The sequence below is a fragment of the Abrus precatorius genome, unplaced genomic scaffold (genome assembly GCF_003935025.1).
Source record: "Abrus precatorius isolate BTA unplaced genomic scaffold, Abrus_2018 Scaffold7, whole genome shotgun sequence".
NCBI lineage: Eukaryota > Viridiplantae > Streptophyta > Magnoliopsida > Fabales > Fabaceae > Abrus > Abrus precatorius.
The window spans coordinates 29995567-30017233 of NW_020874417.1; the positions used below are offsets into that span (position 1 = coordinate 29995567).

Below are 21667 nucleotides of genomic sequence, written 5' to 3' on the forward strand. Positions count from 1 at the left end.
AAAAGCGTAAGAAATATTTAAAATATGGGAGTATACGCTATAATTAGTTGTCCCCGTAATGTTATTTATTCTATATTATATGATTAGTATATGTTTTTTTTTTGTCAATTGACCGGTCCTTGATTTAAAATTTAATAATTTATTTACAATTTTAATTTTTATATTTTAATTTATGTAAAATTTTGATTTTTTTAGTTTTAAGTCTATATATAAAATTTTATCTAAATTTATCTTTAAAATTGTGTTTAACAATAAAGTATTTAAATATTTAAATTTATTATAATGGAAGAAGTAAAGTCAAATAGAGAATTTAGTATTTTTTTTAAATTACTTTATGAATATTTTTATTTTTTAAAATACCAAACTTTAACTTTATACTTTATAGAAATGACAAACAATTTATAATATATTAATTTTTAGTAGATCAGCCTCTAGTTTAAGAATATTTTCAAGTCACTAAATAACCTATTGATCTCATCCATATGTTTAAAAATTACATAATCTTATTTCTATAAATCAACCTTTAATTATTCAGTCTCTAAGTTCTTTCATTTAAAAGATTTTTTAGATTGTTTCTATCTTGAATTAACTTTTTTTTTCTTAACTGTCATGGACAATTTATCTTTAAGCATAGTAATTTTTCTGATTTTTTACAATCATGCAGTAGATATTTTTTTTCTTTATATACTACTTTTAACTTAATTGACAACCAAGAATCTTAACCATGAAAGACTAGAAGTGCATAACCTTAACATCACTCTAATAATATTATTTTTGACCACTAAACTTTTAAAATAATGAATTTCTAATACTTAATATAATAAGTTAGTTTTATGTTATTGTTAAAATTTGAAATTAAAAATTAAAATAAATGACATATAAAAAAATTTAAAACTAACGTGATATTTTTAATTTTATAAAAAATAAAATATTAAACTTAATTTCTCATAAACTAAATTGAGAACTTAGTCAAACATATTTAAAGTATATTTTTAAGGTATCATAATATAAAAATGTAATAATTAAGTAAATAAAATTACACTCATCATCATGTCATTTTTTAATGTTTCAAATGACATAGCCCTAGCTTTAAAATTAAAATTCTAGTATAACATGGAAATGCACAGTACAGGTGTTTGTAGGGTGATGAGTCCTTGCTGTTTCCTAGGCCCAAATTCATCAACCTCAGCACACGGGACAATTATATATAGGAGCTTATCAAACAAACGCCATTGAGTTGAAGGGGTGGGGGTAGAATATATGTCATTGTCACTTTCACTGTCGCTGTCGCTTGTGGTGGACTATGGACCAAGATAAAGAAAAGACAAGGACCACATCTACAACTACAATAAGAGAAGGGTGCGGCACCAACATGGGTTTCTCTCCTTCTTTATCACATCACCGTCTTATCTTCACTGCAGGGTAGGTTCTCTCTTTCCCCTTCTTCTTCCTGTCTCATAAAGCTCTTAACTTTTCACTAACCTACCTAACTCTGATGATGATATCAATGATGGGTCCATGTTATATTACTTGCTTGGTTTTATGGGTTGAAACGTAATTGCATTTATGCTCAACTCTAGAGGGTATTCAAATCAATGACGTAACATGATTACCAATTTAACAAGACACACAGGGCACCTTGATTTCAAATGCTTATAAGACTTTACTTAATTAAGGTAGTAAACTTTCTCTAAATCCCAATTTTGACTTTGATAACAGGAAACTGTCCCCAGAATTGTCACCGATCATCCTTATTTTTCCTCTATATTTTGACTTTTTCAATTCTTTTTTTTTTGGGGGGGGGGGGGTTGATCTCATTTGATCATGGTTGTTATGTGCATTTTTGGATGCTTTCCTATTATATTATTTAGTAATTGCAATGTGGAGACTAGTCTCTTGGCTTTCGCAAGTGTGCATTTGATTCATTTTCTGTATTGGTGTATCTGGTTGGAGAAGAATGCATGCTTTTCCAAGCCGTTTATATGCCCTTGCATACATCATACATGGGGTAGGGTTGTGTTTATAGCCCTACTTACAGTTCATTGTTTTGAGTGTTTTCTTTTTAGTATCTGTGTTGAGAGGATGTTGTTTTCCTGTAATCTCTTCCAAAAATTAGTTTTCTTAAATTCTAGTTCAAAGATATGTAGCAGGGAATTCTGGGTATTGGTCATTTTGTAATTAGGGACTAGGAAATTCATTTTTTTTTGGGTACAGTATACTTATACATGAAATTTGTATATAGAAGAGGATATGGATTAATGATGGGGATAGAAAAGATCATATGTTAAGGGAGCTTGAATGTATCTTCAGTTTCCACCCTCATTGTTTTGATTTCTGGCTTTAGATTTCGTTTTAGGAGTCCAATGCTCCTTGAGTGGTTCATTTTGTCTGTGGGACTTAGTAAAATCAACCTTAATGATCTATCACAATAGAAAAGACTCATAGATAGCTCTTAATCCTGAATTTCGTAAGACATGGTACAGTAGTTTTGAATTTACTGTCATTTGATCTTCAATTCCCTGATGGTTGGAACACATGGTGTGTACAGGCTGTTTGGTTTTTGGTGAGAAGGGAAACCAGGTATGCGCACCTTTGCATGATTTTGGATTTGTTGCAGAAAGATTTTGGGAAGAAAAGTGAGATTGGGCTACTTAGGGTATGTTTGATTTCTCTTTTAGAAAGAGTTTTTTATTTTTTTTCTAAATATAATATAAATTTATACTATATTAGAAAAAAAAATTAAAAAACTCTTTTTAAAAGAGAAATCTAACATACCCATAATATTTGAAGGGACCAGGGACCTTAGTTCTTTTTTTTATTATGGAGCTGAAGTTTCTCCTTGTATTATCTTTTGTTCTCTCTTTCAAAGAGGATTGGTTGTCTTTTTCTTGTAGTTTTTGCTTCTTCTGTCTTTAGTGGGAAATTGTTCCTTAACTATAATGGTGGGAATTTGTTTATTTCCATCCTCAACTCTTACTACGATTGATTCTTTGCTTAATTTTTTAAATAACTACCCACTGACTGGAGCTATTGAATTGGCATGACTCAATCAACTCAAGACATTTTAAAGTTTTTAACCTAGGTAGAGCTACGTATGACAATGGAGATTATAGAAGTATAGATTATTCCTTTTTTAGGAAAAAGAGCTCTCAGCTACCAATGGTCTTTCCTGTTTTAGCTTAATATACTGCATAAGCGGATTGATCTATTTAATGGGGTATGGGGACACATGGAGAAAAACTAATATGATAGTTAATGCTACTTGAGTTTCAATATTTGATAATTACTAAAATAATGTTGATAAAGTACTATGATGTTTTGGTTCAAGTCTCTGGAAGTTCATATCTCACATAAGTCCTTGTTTCTTTAATCTGCTTTCTTTGCCAATTGGGATAGTTCCCATTTTGTGTCTAGAATGATGCTTGCTTGGGATATTGTTCATTTTAGAATGTTCTTGCATAGCTTTATCATCTCTAACTTTGCATGACGTCCTTCTTTACTGGTTTATTCTGCTTCCCATGTTTTCTATTTCCCCAAGGATTTCCTGTTCTTTAAGAATTGTCAGGGTGAGAAGACTTCTGATTTTGCATGTTTGTTGAGGTTTCTAGACTCGTTTTATAGAACCAACTCCTCTTTGGTACATGGCCAATAAGTATATAAATATTCCTCTCTATATGTTGTCAAGTCTGTATGCCCCATTTATTTGGCACTACATCAACACTTCCTCTTTTGGTGCTAATGTATCCCTATTATTATCTCTCATCCATTCCATTCCTTTTTTTTGGACTAAAGCTCATTATTTACTTCACTTCCCCTTATTTATCTATATATGTCATATTTCCATTTCTTTTTTGCTGCATCCCATTAGCAAGCACAACACTACTCCATTTTCTTCAATCTTACACATAGATGATGCAGCAGTTCCTGGTACATTTCAATAGGTTTCAGCTAGATATCACTAGAGATGGATAGAAATTTTTTGGAATGTATCCATATGTGAATTTAGGAATCAAATTCTTTTTAGTCCAACTTAAATCTTAAATCCAATGCCTGAATTATTATGCTAAAACTTGGGGCCCTTTCAGTTCAAAATTCCATTCTCATCATAATTAAACAGTCAAAATACAAATATTAACATATGCTTTAAAAAAATTACACATATTGCGCCTGATGCAGCATGTAGCAATTAGAGATAGTGAAATAACCAGCATATTTCTTTTGATAATGTACATCTAATTATGCATGTGTGTGGGATCCATTTAGTTGAAACTGTTAATCTGCTTCAACACTCTTTAGGATTTGGAACACAGAATGAAAATGAAAATGCATCAATCTAGTGCTTGTGCAAAGTAGCCTTATATATTAGCAAATTTTGATTAAACTTGTAACGTTTTTCCCCAGTTATCGAATTTTATTTCTTTTTTGGATAATGATAACGATGAAAATATAATTTGACTTTAGGAAGATGGATGAATTCTCCACTGTTGATGGTTTTGTGGAGATAAGTGATTGCATGGCAGAGATGATTAAGTATGTGGCTAATGAACCATCTGTTGGGCTTTTCTTTATTCAACATCATGCTCAAAATGCAGTGCCCAATGTCGTTACAGCTAAGAAAAATGTTGTTGAGAAGTCTCATGAAACAACTTTGCACATGGAAAATTTGGAGGACTCTATCGCTATGGTTAGATCAATGAAAGAGTGTGGATTTCCCATAGCCAATAATATGATTGGAGAGATTAAAAAATCGCTGGTAACTATGACAGCAAAACAACCAAAAAGAGGGTTAATCAATTCAGCATCAAATTCTCAAACAAAAAGACCTAGTTTCTGGGGTAATGCTCAGGATGGCAATGAAAAAAGGAGTAACTATTTTTCAAATGTTTTGAAGTCAGCAAAACAGAAGGCTAGAAGTTTCAAGTGGCCACAGCCTGATACTGAGGAATCAGTGGGTTGTATGGATGAGAAGCCACAGACAAACCCTACTTTGCCATTATCAGTCATGTCTGCGATATCTTTACCGGCTACTGAAATCGACGAATTGCCATTATCAAGCCAGGTTGAAGACGAGTCTCAACCTGAACAGACTAATGTTAGTGATATGAGCGTTAAGTTATTGTCAGTATCAGAAAGATACGATGACTTCAAAGCTAATAAAGAAGCCAAACTAGAGGAGTGGCTGGAAGGAGCTTGCACCCTTGATGATAATAGTGTTACAGGTGATGAGAAAGGTGTTAGCTTGGCTACACTTCAATAGAAAGCTTCAGCCTCAGCCTGTATATGCCATTGAGTCTCTAAATAGTGATTATAAATAAAAATGATTTTTGCGATGCTGTGAAATGTTCTTTGAATAAGCATGAATTTTATTTGGCAGGGTTCTCATTCTTTAAAAGCGAGCCATTTATTGCTCTTTTAAGCAACTAATATTAATTACCTTCCCATCCTGTGCTGCACGCGTGTTTGGTACTACTTTATCATTTTAAGATGGCATGTCACTGTTTATGAGTAGCTATGCCAACACATATGAGCTAGGGTCTTAGCCATCACTTCTGCTGTTTATTTGTTTAGTGAGAATCTTTGATCAATTATATACTTGTGAATTTATTAGTATTTCGCAAAAGAGTTTTGCTTTTATATACTACTGCATCATCAATTCACCTAGTAGTTAGTATTTGGCTCTGTGATGTACACATTTCATCTTTTCCAGCTAATTTGTGGCACATTAAGTGACAAAGTATATAAGCAGTGTTTTTGTGGCATATATCACGGATTGTACACCTTTCAATTGAAGGGTCGCCACCCCAAAAGTGACTACGAAGCTGGTTGGTTGAGTGGTGGATCACGAGCCATAAAATCTGACGGGGAAGTTGTCAATTTTCTAATAATGATGCATGAATGTATGTATTTCACATTACAATAAAATTTATCATAATTTATGAATTATGAGTAAGTGACACATGCTAAAACGGCTATGCTTCTGTATCCTTTTTTTAAAACATACTTTGCTCCGATAAGTTATACAATTTTGTCTCTTTTTCAGTAAATGTGCTTTTTAATGATTAATTTTTTTCTATATGTAATTGCTGATTTTATTGGCACTCTACTAAAACAAAAATCACTAAGAATTAATTTTGAACTTCTATTGTCAATTTTAAAATTAAAACAAACGTATTAGATATATTTTCAAAATAAATAAATAAATAAATAAAGGTATCCTCTAAAAATTCAAAAAAAGCATCAATTCTCTCAATCAATACCTTTTTCATATACAAAGTTTGAACTCAATATCTTATTTAAAGTGAATTAAGACTGTACTACTTAAATTTACTGTCCGTATAAAGTTGTTTAAAACATGTTTCATCTTCTAACACTGAAAAGGAGATATTTAAAGTTAATTGTTGATGACACTGTAGTTATGCATAGGAAAAAATAATAATAAGAAATTTGTTTATATTTACTTATAGTTAAGGATGTTTAAAAATTAGTTTGACCTGAACTCCGAATCAAGTTCAATCCTTGTATCTCAAGATAAAAAAATATATACTAATATTTTATTCAAATACTATATTTTGTTTAGGACAAGTCAAACTAGCCTTTGTGTTACTAAGCCCAATTTAGATAAAATAAGTCTAACTTGTACAAGCTATATACTTTAAACATATTACATTATACATACATTTAAACTTTTTTATACGAGGTATCATTACATAATACACATTTGACATATATCAAAGCTAATTTTGAAGAATTGCTTCAGATTAAATGAAATAATTTATTGGCTAAAATACTTATCGGTAACTTAATTAATATTTTTTTTTTATCAATAACTGTGACTTGGTAATTTTTTGGGGGGTCAATAAGCGTAACTTAGTCATTATAAATTAGATATGCACATATTAGCTTTCTTTGGATAATTTTTTATAGAAGTTTTTATAAGAGATAAATTAGTATAAAAAATAATAAAGTTTTTCTATAAATTAAAAAGAACTTATAGTTATTTGTTTTTTAAAATTTTTAAGAAGCTCTCTCAATTAACTTCTCTAAAATTTAAAGACATAAGTTATTTTTAATTTATGAAATAAATTTTATTTATTATTTATATCTTTTTTATATAAAGACTTCTTTGTGAATTCATTTAAAGTCAATTTTGTTACGGTCTAAAGTTAAATTCAACTTTAAAATTAGTAAAAAAATTTAATTTAATAAGTTTAACTTGTCATATTTTATCTTATGAATACACTTGCTTTATCATTGTAAAGAAAATTTATTTACACTATTAAATACTAAAATACATTATATTTTGTTTTTCACCATAGAAAAATGTGGCTTTTCAAATTAAAAAAGTGAAACTAAAATGCAAGCATTAATTTATTCACATTTATACTTTAATGTGTTAATTATTAATTATATTATATTTGTTTCCTTTTTATTTTAAAATATAAAACTCAAATTTAAAAAGTATGATTAAATTTTTTTTATTTAAATTAGTTTTAACTTTATAACATAATTCATTAATTTTCTCTTATTTATAATAAATGCATAAAGTATTTAATAAATAAATAGATGTTTGAAAATGATTCAAAAAATATTGTTTTAAACTTAAAAACGTAAGAGCATGTTTTTCGGTAATTCAATAAATAAAAAAGATATTCTTTATTATTAGAAGTGTCGTTTTACAACGATATTCTGTATTATTACATCTTGTTGTAAGTGATTGTTATGATGAAGATTCCACTAGTTCCATGACTATAACTTGTTTCTTGAAAGTGAAACCACCAATCAAATTATAAGGATAACATAAAGCTAAAATTTAAAATATTTTATTTATTTGATGGTTTCAGTGTCTTTGTTTAAACTTGTAAGAAGAGAAAGAAATAAAATAAAATAAATTGATCGGAAATATTTAAAATAGAATAATTGTTGACTTTATCAACTTAGGAACATAAAAAATGACACTGACCTTCCCTACTTTGAAGTACAAACACAAAAAAAAATTGCTGGTGGAAGTTTCTGACATTTGTCACACTCTACACTTTATTCCCCCCATTTCCTTTGACCACATATACGCACCCCAACACGTCACCGTTTCAACTTTCCACTCCACTCCACACGCCAAAACCATAAAACCGTTTGCATTCGATTTATCCTAATAACCTTTTGTCACCGCGCTTTTCATCACGCTCATTCTTCTTTCTCACCGCCATGACACGAGTCCGAAAACTCGGCGCCGTTGTCGGAGCGGCCATCGCCACCGCGTACGGAGGCGCCATCATTCTGCACGATCCTCCCATCTCTGCTAACGATTATGGAGGCGGTTCCCGCCTCGAGACGTTACAGAAGCGTCTGCATGGCCCTGACGCCGTCGCTCCGTCCAGGTTGGCGCAGCAATCCGCATTGATGGCCGCCGGAAAGTCTAATCCTCTTGATGTTCTCGTCATCGGCGGCGGTGCCACTGGCTCTGGTGCTGCGCTTGACGCCGTGACCCGAGGACTCCGCGTCGGGCTTGTGGAGCGAGAAGATTTTGCTTCCGGAACTTCGTCTCGATCCACGAAGCTCCTTCATGGAGGTATACATTACATAATATGTTAAGAAATGGTTGCAAACTCAATGAATTATAAGTTGTTGATTCTGTGTCATTGATAAAAAATTAGTGATAGACAAATGATTTGGGGTTACAGTTCAGTTACGGTTGTGGCAGATGCCGTGTGCAATAAGCCTCTACCTAACAATGCATAAGCAGTCTCCTAACAATTTCGACTATTAGAAATGTTGATTATGAGAAGATTTTGCTTCTTTTTCCTTCACCCTTCAGCTCCACCTAGTCAAGTGCAGTTTTAATGCTTGAGTACTTGTTTTCCGTTTCTTGTCAAGATTAAGAATCAAAGGGGATAAGGCAAAGAAAGGAAGAAAACGGGTAGAAATAAAAAGGAGAGAGAGATGCCAAAATGATTGACATTCAAACATTGATAAAAGCTAAATACTTACATCATCCTTTATCAGATTTCATTCTGAATCAAGTTGGTTGAACCTACTGGTGTTTTTAAGATAATTCTGCGTGTAGTTTTTCAGTTGGAATACTTCCATGTGTTGAACCTTACTCTAGATAACTTTTTTGCATGTTATATATGTATATATATATATATATATATATATATATATATATATATATATATATATACGTCTTTACTCTTACTGTTATACTAATTATTGGTATTATCTTCTTTTGTTCTTATCACCATTTAAACATTTACTTTTTCTATTGATTCCTCCAAATTGGATCAAAAACCATTTTTGAATGAGGTATTAAACTCCAAGGATGAATCGAAAAATCAATCTTTATTGGTCCTACCTCCATTTTTTTATGAAGAGAATGAATCTTTTTATCCAAGGATCATAAAAAATGGGTCCAGACATCTTGTGGGAATTATTTAGAAGATCCAAAACCAAATTTGGTTGGATAAAAAGGCACATGCTATGGTTGTAAGTTGTAATGGAAAATACAGACATTGATGTGGTTCTCTGAAAGGACATTTGTATAGAACAGTGATTCTGATTTAGTTTTTGCAAGTGAAAGATAACATATGAAATGTACTTAGTAAACTGAAAATGAAAAGGAAAACTGTATTTGCAATTACAGAATTCAAAAGTGAGTAATTCCCTTTTCCTAGAAGGTTTAGAAACATCCTTGGGTATGAGATTTAAACATAAGATTTGCAAAGGTCTGTGTGCATCTTAACAGTATTGTTATCGAATTGCCAGACTTCATTTCTCTTGGGGCACTGGTTAATTGAATTTATGTGCTGTTTAATATATTTATTTGGATTAACTTTTCTTAATACTTGACCTAATGATCAAAATTTAACATGTCAGTTTTGTGAACCATTAGGTGTTCGATACTTGGAGAAAGCTGTCTTTAACCTTGACTATGGACAATTCAAGTTAGTGCTTCATGCACTCGCGGAGCGTAAACGGGTTATTGACAATGCCCCACACCTATGCCATGCACTGCCATGCATGACACCGTGTTTTAGCTGGTTTGAAGTAGTGTACTACTGGATGGGCTTGAAAATGTATGATTTGGTTGCAGGAAGACAATTGTTACACCTATCAAGATATTATTCTACAGAAGAGTCTGTTGAGCTCTTTCCCACTCTGGCAAGGGAGGGAAAAGATAGAAGCCTAAGGGGCACAGTTGTTTATTATGATGGGCAGATGAATGATGCAAGGCTTAATGTTGGATTGGCTTGCACTGCTGCTTTAGCTGGTGCAGCAGTGCTGAACCATGCAGAAGTGGTATCCTTACTGAAGGATGATGCAGGAAATCGGATAATTGGTGCACGAATTCGGGACAATTTAACTGGTAACACATCCTTATATTTCTATTTGTTACGAGAGGGATTGAAGGTTTACATGGTTTACCTTTAAAAAAAAAGTATATAAGAAAATTTGGGATAACATATCCAATTAGTTTAAGGAGACAAATGACTTGCCTGTGTGTGTGGGGTGTATGGGAAAATATATGCATTACAGTTTATGGGGCACATCTTAATCCGAGTTTTAAGAGTCTAAATTAAATATTAGTTATAATAATAGGTTGATATTTAATTACCGTTTTTTATTATTTTGCATGCTGTAGGAAAGGAGTTTGATACATATGCAAAAGTAATTGTGAATGCAAGTGGGCCATTTTGTGACTCTGTAAGGAAAATGGCCAACAAAAATGCACAAGAAATGATTTCTCCCAGCAGTGGTGTACATATTATACTTCCTGATTATTATTCTCCTGAAGGAATGGGCTTAATTGTCCCTAAAACAACGGATGGACGTGTTGTTTTCATGTTGCCATGGCTGGGAAGAACTGTTGCTGGGACTACAGATTCTAGTACTAACATTACTTATCGTCCAGAACCACACGAAGATGAAATACAGTTCATATTGGATGCCATATCTGATTACCTCAATGTTAAAGTATGTTTTACCTGCCAATGTATATGTTCTTTTAACTCATTTTTTTCCCTCATTTTCTTTAGCATAAGTATGGACGGAACACAGTGATGTGATGTTGTTTGATACATGTGGTCCTTGTAATTCTTGATTAAATGCAAGTCAAATGATGCTAGTGAGTAGCCACTCAATCTAGATGTCTTTGATTTTTTCTCCTTTAAAAAATTAATTGCATTTTCCATTTTACACTGTTTGCTGATGGGGAATGAAAAATGTGGCAAAAATTTTAGGTACGCCGCACTGATGTTCTTTCTGCTTGGAGTGGAATTCGCCCATTAGCAGTGGACCCAACAGCCAAAAATACTGAGAGTATCTCAAGGGATCATGTTGTTTGCGAGGATTACCCTGGTTTGGTCACCATAACCGGTGGCAAGTGGACTACCTATCGTAGGTAATTATTCAATGGGCAGCTAAAGTTGCTTAGTTGAAGTTTATTTAGATGTTTCACTAACCAAGCATATAACTATACTGTTTGTCTCATTGTTGTCTTTCTTTCTCATCAGCATTCCAGCAACATCGGTATTTTTCTGACTACATTGTGTTTTCAGCATGGCAGAAGATGCTGTTAATGCAGCTATAAAGTCTGGAAAGCTGACCCCCACCAATGAATGTGTAACCGAAAATCTCCGGATTGTTGGTGGTGAAGGGTGGGAGCCTTCTTCTTTCACAGTTCTTGCTCAACAGTATAAGCGCATGAAGAGTACACATGGTGGTAAAGTTGTTCCTGGGGTAATGGATTCTGCTGCTGCAAAGCACTTATCTCATGCATATGGAGCATTGGCTGAGCGTGTGGCTGCCATTGCTCAGGTTTGCTTTTATTACTTTATATGTCATATTGTTAATTTCATTGAGCAACAAACATATACAAATACATCTTAATGGAAAATAGGTGTACTATTTGGTACCATCTGTCATTTGGTGCCATCTTAGCAACTTTTCAGTTACTACTGGACTGCTCTCATTTAAATAACGTAGTGCTCTGCTTTGTATTTTTCTTTCCATTTGTTTATTCTTTTTATATTATAACCCTTATGGTCTTCATAATTTTTCTTGAAAATAGTATAATGGTGGCCCATTTTGGTTAAGTTTGTATGTGTTATTATTTCATAATTTTAAGATTGATCCAAATGTTGTCTGAATATGACATCATCTATACCTGTTAGGGATCTGAGATCATGGTCCAAATAGAAAAGAAGGCTCTTGTATGCAACTGGATTTCATAATCATGTAGCAGAGCTGGCATTGGAACATGAACATGGGGTGTTTTTTTATTTCTTTTTCCTTTTAGTTCTTCTGTTATTACTCAGAATATACATCTGTTTGAGCATATGTGATATCATGAGACATAGCCTCTCAACGCTACGACATTGTGGATGTATGTTGTGTTTAGTCTTACAAACTTGACATGATATTATGAACTGATGTCTATTTTGGGATGCCATCATTTGGTATGGAATAACCGGTGGTAGATGGAGTCAACTATTTCTTTGTTATCAACGTTAGCCATTTTGCCAAGTCACAGGGCTTCTTAATCGTAGATTCGTAGTCTGGTTGCTGGCTGATGTGATTTGTGAAGATAACTAGAAATGGGATTTAAAATTTAGACATTGCATTCTGTCTAAGTCCATTAATTTCAATTTTCTTGGGGGAGCAGCATTATCCTCTTTTGGGTAAAACTAGGACAGTCTAGGCTATCATAACCTAAAAGTTGCGTTAACAATAAGGATCTTTGTGGTATCCTACGGTGATATTTTTTCTCTATTAATAGGCTTCATGCATGTTATAGGGTTGCTTCATTGTTTCATACATGGTGAGAGTTAAATTGCTTCTGTATTTTTTTCTTTTAGAATGAAAATTTGGGTAAACGACTAGCCCACGGTTACCCTTATCTGGAGGCAGAAGTGGCCTACTGTGCTCGTAATGAATACTGTGAATCTGCTATTGATTTCATTGCAAGGAGGACTCGTCTTGCTTTCCTAGAAACTGATGCAGCACGAAAGGCATTGCCTCGTGTGATTGAAATATTGGCAAATGAGCACAAGTGGGACAATTCAAGGCAGAAGGAAGAGTTGGAGAAGGCTACAGAATTTTTGAAGACCTTTAAATCCTCAAAAAATGCACAATTCCATGATGGGAAACACAATTAGTAAGTGCCGTTGATTATACACATGAATTACGTTCTTAAATAATGCAATTGTTATATCAACTAATTAACTTTCTTATTGTTAGAAAAAAAGTGACAAACGGAGATATGACTATTTTATAATAATCGCTTTGTAACTTTTTCTCAGGTTCTGGACTTGAACGACAAAGAAGCTCTTCACTTGACAATTGTTTGGGCATGTTCTCTTCCCAATAGGTGACCATGCTTGTCAACGAGAGTAGATAGTAGCTACACACACATTAGAAATCAACCCTTCGGCGAATTTGTCTCACAAATTCCTGCCAAAATAACGTTTGCAAGATGGATTCATTATTTTGGACAGTCACGGACCAAAGAAATACTTCTGGAGATTGATATCAAGGAATGAAGGATCATGTTTCAGTTTAACTCGATCTTTATATTTTTATTTTACTTTCCAATCCCCCCATCAAAAAAAGAGTTTTTTGATATTGGTTTAAATTTTACGGATTACATGGGAATAGAATTGACTTCACTGAAGTAGTTTCAGACAATACTTTTGCTTTGTAGTGTTAACTTCAGTTTTAAAAGTCTAAATTTAGAAAATTGCTATTTTTTTAAATGTAATAAAACTTTTATTTTTAATAATTTTCTCTTACTTTGTATCATGCCATACTTTTATCAGGTCAGGATTACAAGGATATCAATCTTTAATTTATCTATTTTTTTCTTTAGCCCTTTTAAAGTGAAAACTGAAAATAAAGTGAAGAGTTATAGTCGTTTATTATAAAAAAATTAATAATTAATATTGAAATTAAATGTATAAATATATACATATATAATAAATTATGTAGTTCTTTAGTTTTTGACACTAAACTCGTGAATTCTAAGGCAAAAAAGCTGTTTGCATATGATTTCTTGATATTGAGTGATTTGGATAACTAGTTAGTGTATTACCCTTTTTTTTGCCGGAGAAAATTAAGGGAGGGTGATTTGGTTTTAAGAAATATCTGTTGTTTTTATTTTTTATAAAGCAAACTTTATTTTTATTCTATCTTTTCTTTTAAAATATTTATATAAAAAATACTTAATAATTTTTTATTTTACTGTTTTTTGTACTTGTTTTTAAAATAAAATAAATTGATAGTTTTATAGTTAAAAGTAAAAACAAAAATAAAAAAATGTTTTTTAAAACTAAACAGGTTCTAAAAGAAAAATAAAGTATTTAATGTGTTTAATTAAGAAGAGAAAGAATGAAAGAAAAAAGAAACTAGATGAGACTCAAAATAATTTTTTTCTCAAAGTGGGAAAGGAGTTAAATGATAAATTTTTACTTTCAAGTACAAAAATAGATAAATGAATTTTTTTTCACTCAAAAGATAAATGAGAAAGTTATTGATATTTTAAGAGGAAAAAAAATGCAATATTTGATAAAAAAAAAGTTAGAAATTAAGCAGTGCCAAAAGAAGAAATATTTCTTTCATTCTTGAACAACAGAATATTTCTAAAAAGCACATATTATTCATAAAAAAAAAAAAATTCATGTTCCTATTAAGGAAACGCTAGTCTTCAGGTCCTTGCTCTGAAACGATGACGTATCTCTGGTAGTCGCTGACGTGGGGAGGATACCTGCAAAAGGCACTATAATGCTGAAATCAGGATTCGGTTCTGAGTAATAAATGATATTTAATAATAAAAAGTCAACACTTTACCTGTACTAAATGAATTTTTTTTCACTCAAAAGATAAATGAGAAAGTTATTGATATTTTAAGAGGAAAAAAAATGCAATATTTGATAAAAAAAAGTTAGAAATTAAGCAGTGCCAAAAGAAGAAATATTTCTTTCATTCTTGAACAACAGAATATTTCTAAAAAGCACATATTATTCATAAAAAAAAATAAAATTCATGTTCCTATTAAGGAAACGCTAGTCTTCAGGTCCTTGCTCTGAAACGATGACGTATCTCTGGTAGTCGCTGACGTGGGGAGGATACCTGCAAAAGGCATTATAATGCTGAAATCAGGATTAGGTTCTGAGTAATAAATGGTATTTAATAATAAAAAGTCAACACTTTACCTGTACTTTTACCTTCTTTATATAGGCACTGTAATGGGCCTTCTAAGCCAGTCCTGATCTTTGGCCTTTTTAATAAAATAAATAATATCTTGATTATTTTCTTAATTGAGTTAATTACCTTTTAATTTTGACAAAAGGTATCCGGCCACTTAGTTCGAATAGGTATTTGGTTTCTTTTTCCTACAAGTAGGACCGAGTTATTTCCTATCCAGTACACTAGCCCCCCAAGCCCGAAGAGTTACGAAGTAAGGGCTGTAAATATAGACTAGCATAAAATAGAGATAAGGGGGTACTCAATTTGTTGGAAGTGTAAGGATACCGAGGGGTATTCGGCTTTAGATGTGAAATCTTGTTTTGATGTACTTTAAAGGAGTACTCGGTTTTTCAGAAAATTAGTGTAGAAAATATTGAAGTAAAGGGTAAATAATAAATAAAAAAAAAGAATATTCTAGAATCTTCAGAGTTTTTAGGGTTTCCTCGATCTGTGTGCGCGAAACGAAAGGGTATTCGATCTTAATCATCCATTTTTGAAGAGATCTGTTGGTTTGGAAGAGGGGTGTCCCTTCATATGTCTGAGGGCCCAAGGCCCTATAAATAGATGGTGGTCCAGGTCTTTTGTTCTCCACTTTATCTCTAAACCGAAAAGTAAATATTACTGCTCCAAACCGAAAGGTGTACAAATTTTCTCTTTTCTTCCAAACTGACTACCTGTGAGGTACGTTTAGTTTTTTCTCTACCTTCCTTATTTTATCATGGCCGAATCCTTGGAATGGGAGGACTTATTGTCAGACTCCTCTAGACCGACTAGTGTCAATATTCAAAATCCTGAGAAAACCGAAGGAGGGGTGAAATTTGCCTCAAGACCGAGTGGGGAAGAGGTAGAAATTCGTTCTAGGGAATGCAATGACGAAGCTGAGTCGTCTGAATCCATTGATTCTGAACCACTACCGAGTATGAGCCCCCTAGGGAAAGACCCGTATTTTCTCCTTGCATAATTCCTGGATACGAATGGGTACACGATGAAGTAGCCGCCTACTTCTCTCGTTTTAAAAGAAATAAGATTCTTTAATCTTTTGTTGACCATATTGATATTGCATTATGGGAATCTTCCGATCCCTACCCTATATCCATTGAACCTTGTCGGGGAGATGAGACCAAAGACCCTGAATTTATTTTTCTAAGGGGTGCTGGGATGGTCGACACCTTTTTTGTGTATGAGTATATGTTTAGAGAATTAGGTATAAAATTACCCTTTGACGACTTCCAAATGGGAGTGTTAAGAGTTTTAAATGTAGCGCCGACGCAACTCCATCCAAACGGGTGGGCGGCTATTCAAGCTTTTAGAGTACTCTGTAAATTTCAGTATATAGAACCTAGTGTAGGCTTATTTCTTTATTTTTATTGTACTCATCCATCCGATTTGACAAGGTGGATATCTTTAATAAGGCAACCAGAATTGCCATTGTTTAAGCCTTATGCTTCTCTTTCAAGGGTTTTAAAACCAGTTACTTTAAAGTAACCGTCCACTCTGTAGGTAGAAATTTTTTCTTTGATAGTGAAAATAACCCCCTTTTTCCCTTCTACTGGACCCGGGTGCCTTGCCGATATGACTTGATTCCTGAGGACATGTTGTCGGCTTTGGATTACTTGAAGTCTCTTTCTCGAGAGCTTCCTGCCCGACACATACTATTAGTATTAAAATCTCCTCAACCTCGTCTGGACATGGATGGTATATTCCATCCTTATGGTTTCATTTTTTATTTAAGTTGTATTGATTTGACTGTTTGCTTCTATTGTAGGTATAATGGCTCAACGCGGTGTTCACGTACCGACATATCGTAAAACTCTGAAGACCAAAGCACTTGAAAACACACCTATTGAGGAGCACCGAAACCCTCAGTTGGATCATATTCTTGAGGTGACCGAGCCCCGGCCTCCTCCTCAAGACCTTGTCATTGCAAAAAAGTAGCCGAAAAGGCGCAAAGATAAAGGCAAGGAGAAAGAAAAGGGGAAAGAAGTGGAGAGAGAGAAGAAAAGGAAGTACAATCATTCAGTTCGACCGAATAGTGAAGAAGGATCGCGCAAGCAAGATCAAAGTGCTGTGATGGCTATGGCCGGCAGTTCCTCAAATTTTGCGATTCCTCCACTCGTTTAACCGACTCTTTCCTGAATCCCGGGGTGCATGCCGGCCGGTTAATTGCTCCAGACCTACTTTTTAACTTGGGAAAAGATGTGATCAACAACTTAGATCTAGAAGCATTGTGGCAGTGCTATGCGGAGATGCAAGTGCGATCTACCTCCATGCTTCGAAGATTAGTTGTGGATCCTATACTTGAGTTAAAAAATGTCGAGAAGGCATACTCGGCTTCACAACAATCTCTGGCGGAGAGCAGAGAGACTCAGTCAAGCCTTACCGAGACTATGCAGTCATTGGAAGCCGAGGTTACTCAGTATAAGGAGCATTATCACATAGTCGAGAGTCGGCTTCGGTCAATCGAGCAAGCTTTAAGAGCTAAACAGGAAGAAATGGACAAGGCGTTGAGGGTTAAATCATTGAAGATAGATGTGGCTCTAGAGGTGAAGTCTTTGGAGATAAAGACTTTGAAAGCTAAATTTGCTGAAACGGAGGAGGCCTTGGCCCTTGAAAGGCAGAAAGCGGAGGCAGATCTGAGAGCCTTTGCTGACAAGTGTTCTGAACAAGTTGCCTTTGAACATGAGTCGGGCTTCAACAAGGCTATCCGCCAATGCTATGGATTTTGCCAAGTGCTTCCCAACTTTCATTTTGATTTGACGAAGGACTTCTTCGATGGCAGGTTCCTTTCGTATGATGAGGTTGATGAAGATATGGAACCTGATGCCGAAGCCCCCATACGAAATGAAGCTAATGATAACGCTCTCGGTCATGAAGCCCTTGGTTCTGAAGCTGCAGGTCTTGACGCCCCTGATCTCAATGGTGAAGAGGAGGGAAATTAAGAAGGGATTTTTGTTTTTTCTTCTGTATTCATGGGCCGAAAGTGCCCAAATTTTGTAATCCTGTTTCAACGAAATACAAGTTCAATTTCTTATTTTATTCCAAATTCTCTTTAAAACAACTAAGCCGAAGACTTCATTCAATGTTTCGTTTCTCAGTCGAGTAAGGATACATGTGACTGTAATGATGAATTCGTTTTTAACATAGGTATTTGCAATAATTAATTAATTCATCCTTAGCCGAGTGAGGTTACTTCTGAGGGCATTTAAATAATGATTTATCCTTGGCCGAGTAGGGGTACTCGGGAGGGAATTTAAATAATGATTCATCTTTGGCCGAGTAAGAGTACTCGAGAGGGAATTAATTCATCCTTAATCAAGTGATACTTGGGAGGGAATTCTAATAGCGGTTCATCCTTGACCGAGTAAGGGTACTCGGGAGGGAATTAATTCATCCTTAATCAAGTGATACTTGGGAGGGAATTCTAATAGCGGTTCATCCTTGACCGAGTAAGGGTACTTGGGAGGGAAATTAAATAATGGTTCATCCTTGGCCGAGTAGTGGTACTCGGGAAAGAATTTAAATAATGGTTCATCCTTGGCCGAGTAAGGGTACTCGGGAGGGAATTAATTCATCCTTAACCAAGTGATACTTGGGAGGGAATTTTAATAGCAGTTCATCCTTGGCCGAGTAGGGGTACTCGGGAGGGAATTTAAATAATGGTTCATCCTTGGCCGAGTAAGGGTACTCGGGAGGGAATTAATTCATCCTTAACCAAGTGATACTTAGGAGAGAATTTTAATAACGATTCATCCTTGGCCGAGTAGGGGTACTCGGGAGGAAATTAATTCATCCTTAACTAAGTGATACTTGGGAGGGAGTTTTAATAGCGGTTCATCCTTGGCCGAGTAGGGGTACTCGGGAGGGAAATTAAATAATTCAGAAGATTTGCTTGAAAGAAATCCATAACTGAGAAGTGAGTAGTAGTATTTTATTGATAAGGTGCCTTGTTAGAAACCTTCCCAAGAAAACCCTTTTTCACTTTTTTTTAAGAGGACAAAACTTGGGCGAGGAAAAGAGTACACCGAATACAAATTACAAGTTTTTAACTAAAGTAATGCTTCAAATGTGTAACATTCCAAGTTCTTGGTATAAGCTTTCCTTCTAATATTTCTAACTTGTATGCTCCATTGTCTAATCTTGCCGTTACCCGTAAGGGGCCTTCCAGTTAGCCGCTAACTTTCCCTCTCGCCGATCTCTTCGTGCATCTCCTGTTACTCGCCATACCAAGTCATTTTCATAAAATTGTCATGGATTGATTTTGGTATTAAATTTTTTAACCATCATTCTTCTGCTGGCCTCGGTCATAATGGCTGCTTGGCCACGTACCTCAGCTATTATATCCAGGTTGACGGCCAAAACCTCGTTATTAGCCGATTTCTCAAAATTCTCCCTTTGAAATGAAGGTTCTCCAATTTCTACTGGCACTATGATATCAGTACCATAGGTAAGCCGAAAAGGAGTTTCCTTTGTTGTGGTTTGCGGCGTACACCGATAAGCCCATAGCACCTCGGGCAGCTTCTCTACCCACTCCTCTTTTGCCGAACCTAATCTTCTTTTTAATTCATGCAAGATCACTTTGTTTGCGGCCTTAGCTTGACCATTAGTCTAAGGGTGTTCCACAGATGTAACCTTGTGCTTGATATGAAGCCCTTCCAAAAATTCATTGAATCGTCGATCTGTGAATTGCAATCCGTTGTCTGTTATTAATGCATGAGGAAGGCCGAAACGTGTGATGATGTTTTTCCAAGTGAATTTCTATACATTGTTGGCCGTGATGGTAGCAAGAGGTTCGGCTTCAATCAATTTGGTAAAGTAATCCACACTAACAATTAGAAATTTACACTGCCCTTTTGCTAAGGGGAAAGGGCCGAGGAGGTCCATACCCCAAATGGCAAAGGGCCAAGGAGAGCTAATAGGGCGGAGGGCGTCGGCATGTTAATGTAAGTGTGGACCGTGTTGTTGACAGGGGATACATTTCTTTACAAACATATGGCAATCTTGGGAGAGTGTTGGCAAATAGTACCCAACTCTGAGTATTTTTGCCGCCATGGTTCGTCCACCTGAATGGATACCGTAGATACCTTCGTGAATCTCCCTCGTGACATAGTTTGCTTGGCCGTCGTTAAGGCATTTAAGCATAGGTGTTGAAATCCCTCTTCTGTACAAGTCTTTGCCAAGAAGGAAGTATTTAGCTGCATGCATTCTTATTTTCTTGGCCGATTCTGGATTATTTGGCAGGCTGCTATCGGTAAGGTATTGGATAATGGGAGTCATCCAATTGTGAGGCACATTTTCTATATCTATGCACTCTTTCTTAGCTATGCTCGGTTTAAGGACTTCCTGGTGAATGACACTTTTTAATTGCCCAAGTTTTCTTTGGCTTGCCAACTTAGCAAGCTTATCGGCTTGTTCATTCATTGTTCTCGGGGTGTATCGAACACATATCTCATCAAACTCGGCTTCTATATTTTTAAATTCTTGATAATATTGGAGCATGACCGAATCCTTCACCTGATATGTTCCATTGACCTGTTCGGCCACTATCTTTGAATCACTCCAACAAGTGACATGTTTTACTCCAACATCCTTTGCCAATTTGAGGCCGGCTAGGAGGGCTTCATATTCAGCTTGATTATTAGAGGCTTTGAATCCAAACCGAATAGATTGTTCAATTGTTACGGCGTTCGGGCCTTCAAGTATAATTCCTGCTCCACTACCAGATTGGTTTGATGATCCATCAATATGTAGGTTCCACATATCCCAATTGGCTTGTGGCTGAGTCGTGAATTCATTGACAAAGTCGGCAAGTACTTGAGCTTTAAGGAGGCGTTGACTTTCAAAGTGTATATCAAATTGAGATAATTCTATTGCTCATGCTACTAACCGACCAGCTAATTCAGGTTTTCTTAAAATTTTGAACATTGGACAATCTGTCCGTACCACCATTCGATGACTCTGGAAGTAGCGTCTTAACCGACGAGCTGTGTGGGCTAGGGCAAACACCACTTTCTCCATCAATTGATACCGGGATTTGGAACCTTGGAGCGTTTTGCTGATGAAATAAACTAGGGCCGGTTCAGGCATTTCTTGTAACAGGACGGAACTGATGGCGTTATCTGACACCGCCAGGTATATAATCATCTCCTTCTCAGGGAGCGTTTTTATTAATACGGGTGGTGCTACGAGTATATTTTTATATTGGGTGAAGGCGGCCTCACACTCGTCATTCCAAACAAATTTTTGAGATTTTTTAAGCAAGTTAATGAAAGCCCGAGATCTCTCTGCCATTATGGGAAGAAACCTGAAAAGGGCAGTGATCCTACCGGCTAGTCATTGAACTTTCTTGACATTCCGAGAACTAGCCATCTCGATGATAGCTTGACATTTATTAGGGTTTGCCTCGATTCCCCTTTCGAATAGCATGAAACCC

General features: G+C 34.9%; 3 protein-coding genes across 8 annotated transcripts; 2 read left to right on the forward strand and 1 right to left on the reverse strand.

Moving 5' to 3' along the window:
* Positions 1-1206: 1206 nt before the first annotated feature.
* On the forward strand, positions 1207-5608 carry LOC113873455. 5 transcript variants are annotated; one of them, XM_027511583.1, is made up of 3 exons: positions 1377-1422; positions 3872-3927; positions 4462-5370. In XM_027511583.1, the coding sequence occupies exon 3, from the start codon at positions 4466-4468 to the stop codon at positions 5255-5257; it is 792 nt and encodes a 263-aa protein (XP_027367384.1). In that variant the 5' UTR covers positions 1377-1422; positions 3872-3927; positions 4462-4465; the 3' UTR covers positions 5258-5370. The 5 variants fall into 5 exon arrangements, with proteins under 5 accessions (XP_027367382.1, XP_027367386.1, XP_027367384.1 ...); XM_027511584.1 differs by having other exon boundaries at positions 1382-1422; positions 3869-3927; XM_027511581.1 differs by lacking the exon at positions 3872-3927 and having other exon boundaries at positions 1207-1422; positions 4462-5608.
* A 2541-nt stretch (positions 5609-8149) lies between these two features.
* Positions 8150-13845, forward strand: LOC113872692 (glycerol-3-phosphate dehydrogenase SDP6, mitochondrial). 2 transcript variants are annotated; one of them, XM_027510441.1, is made up of 7 exons: positions 8150-8566; positions 9887-10360; positions 10637-10968; positions 11235-11395; positions 11553-11811; positions 12852-13150; positions 13296-13845. In XM_027510441.1, coding segments are annotated over exons 1-7 (1890 nt in total). In that variant the 5' UTR covers positions 8150-8202; the 3' UTR covers positions 13297-13845. The 2 variants fall into 2 exon arrangements, with proteins under 2 accessions (XP_027366242.1, XP_027366243.1); XM_027510442.1 differs by lacking the exon at positions 13296-13845 and having other exon boundaries at positions 8170-8566; positions 12852-13151.
* Positions 13846-19482: 5637 nt separating this feature from the next.
* Positions 19483-21378, reverse strand: LOC113871761. Its single transcript, XM_027508864.1, has 3 exons — positions 21122-21378; positions 20221-21070; positions 19483-19842 (listed from the first exon to the last, which is right to left on the reverse strand). Exons 1-3 carry the CDS (start codon positions 21376-21378, stop codon positions 19483-19485), a joined length of 1467 nt encoding a protein of 488 aa, XP_027364665.1.
* Between the last annotated feature and the right edge of the window lie 289 nt (positions 21379-21667).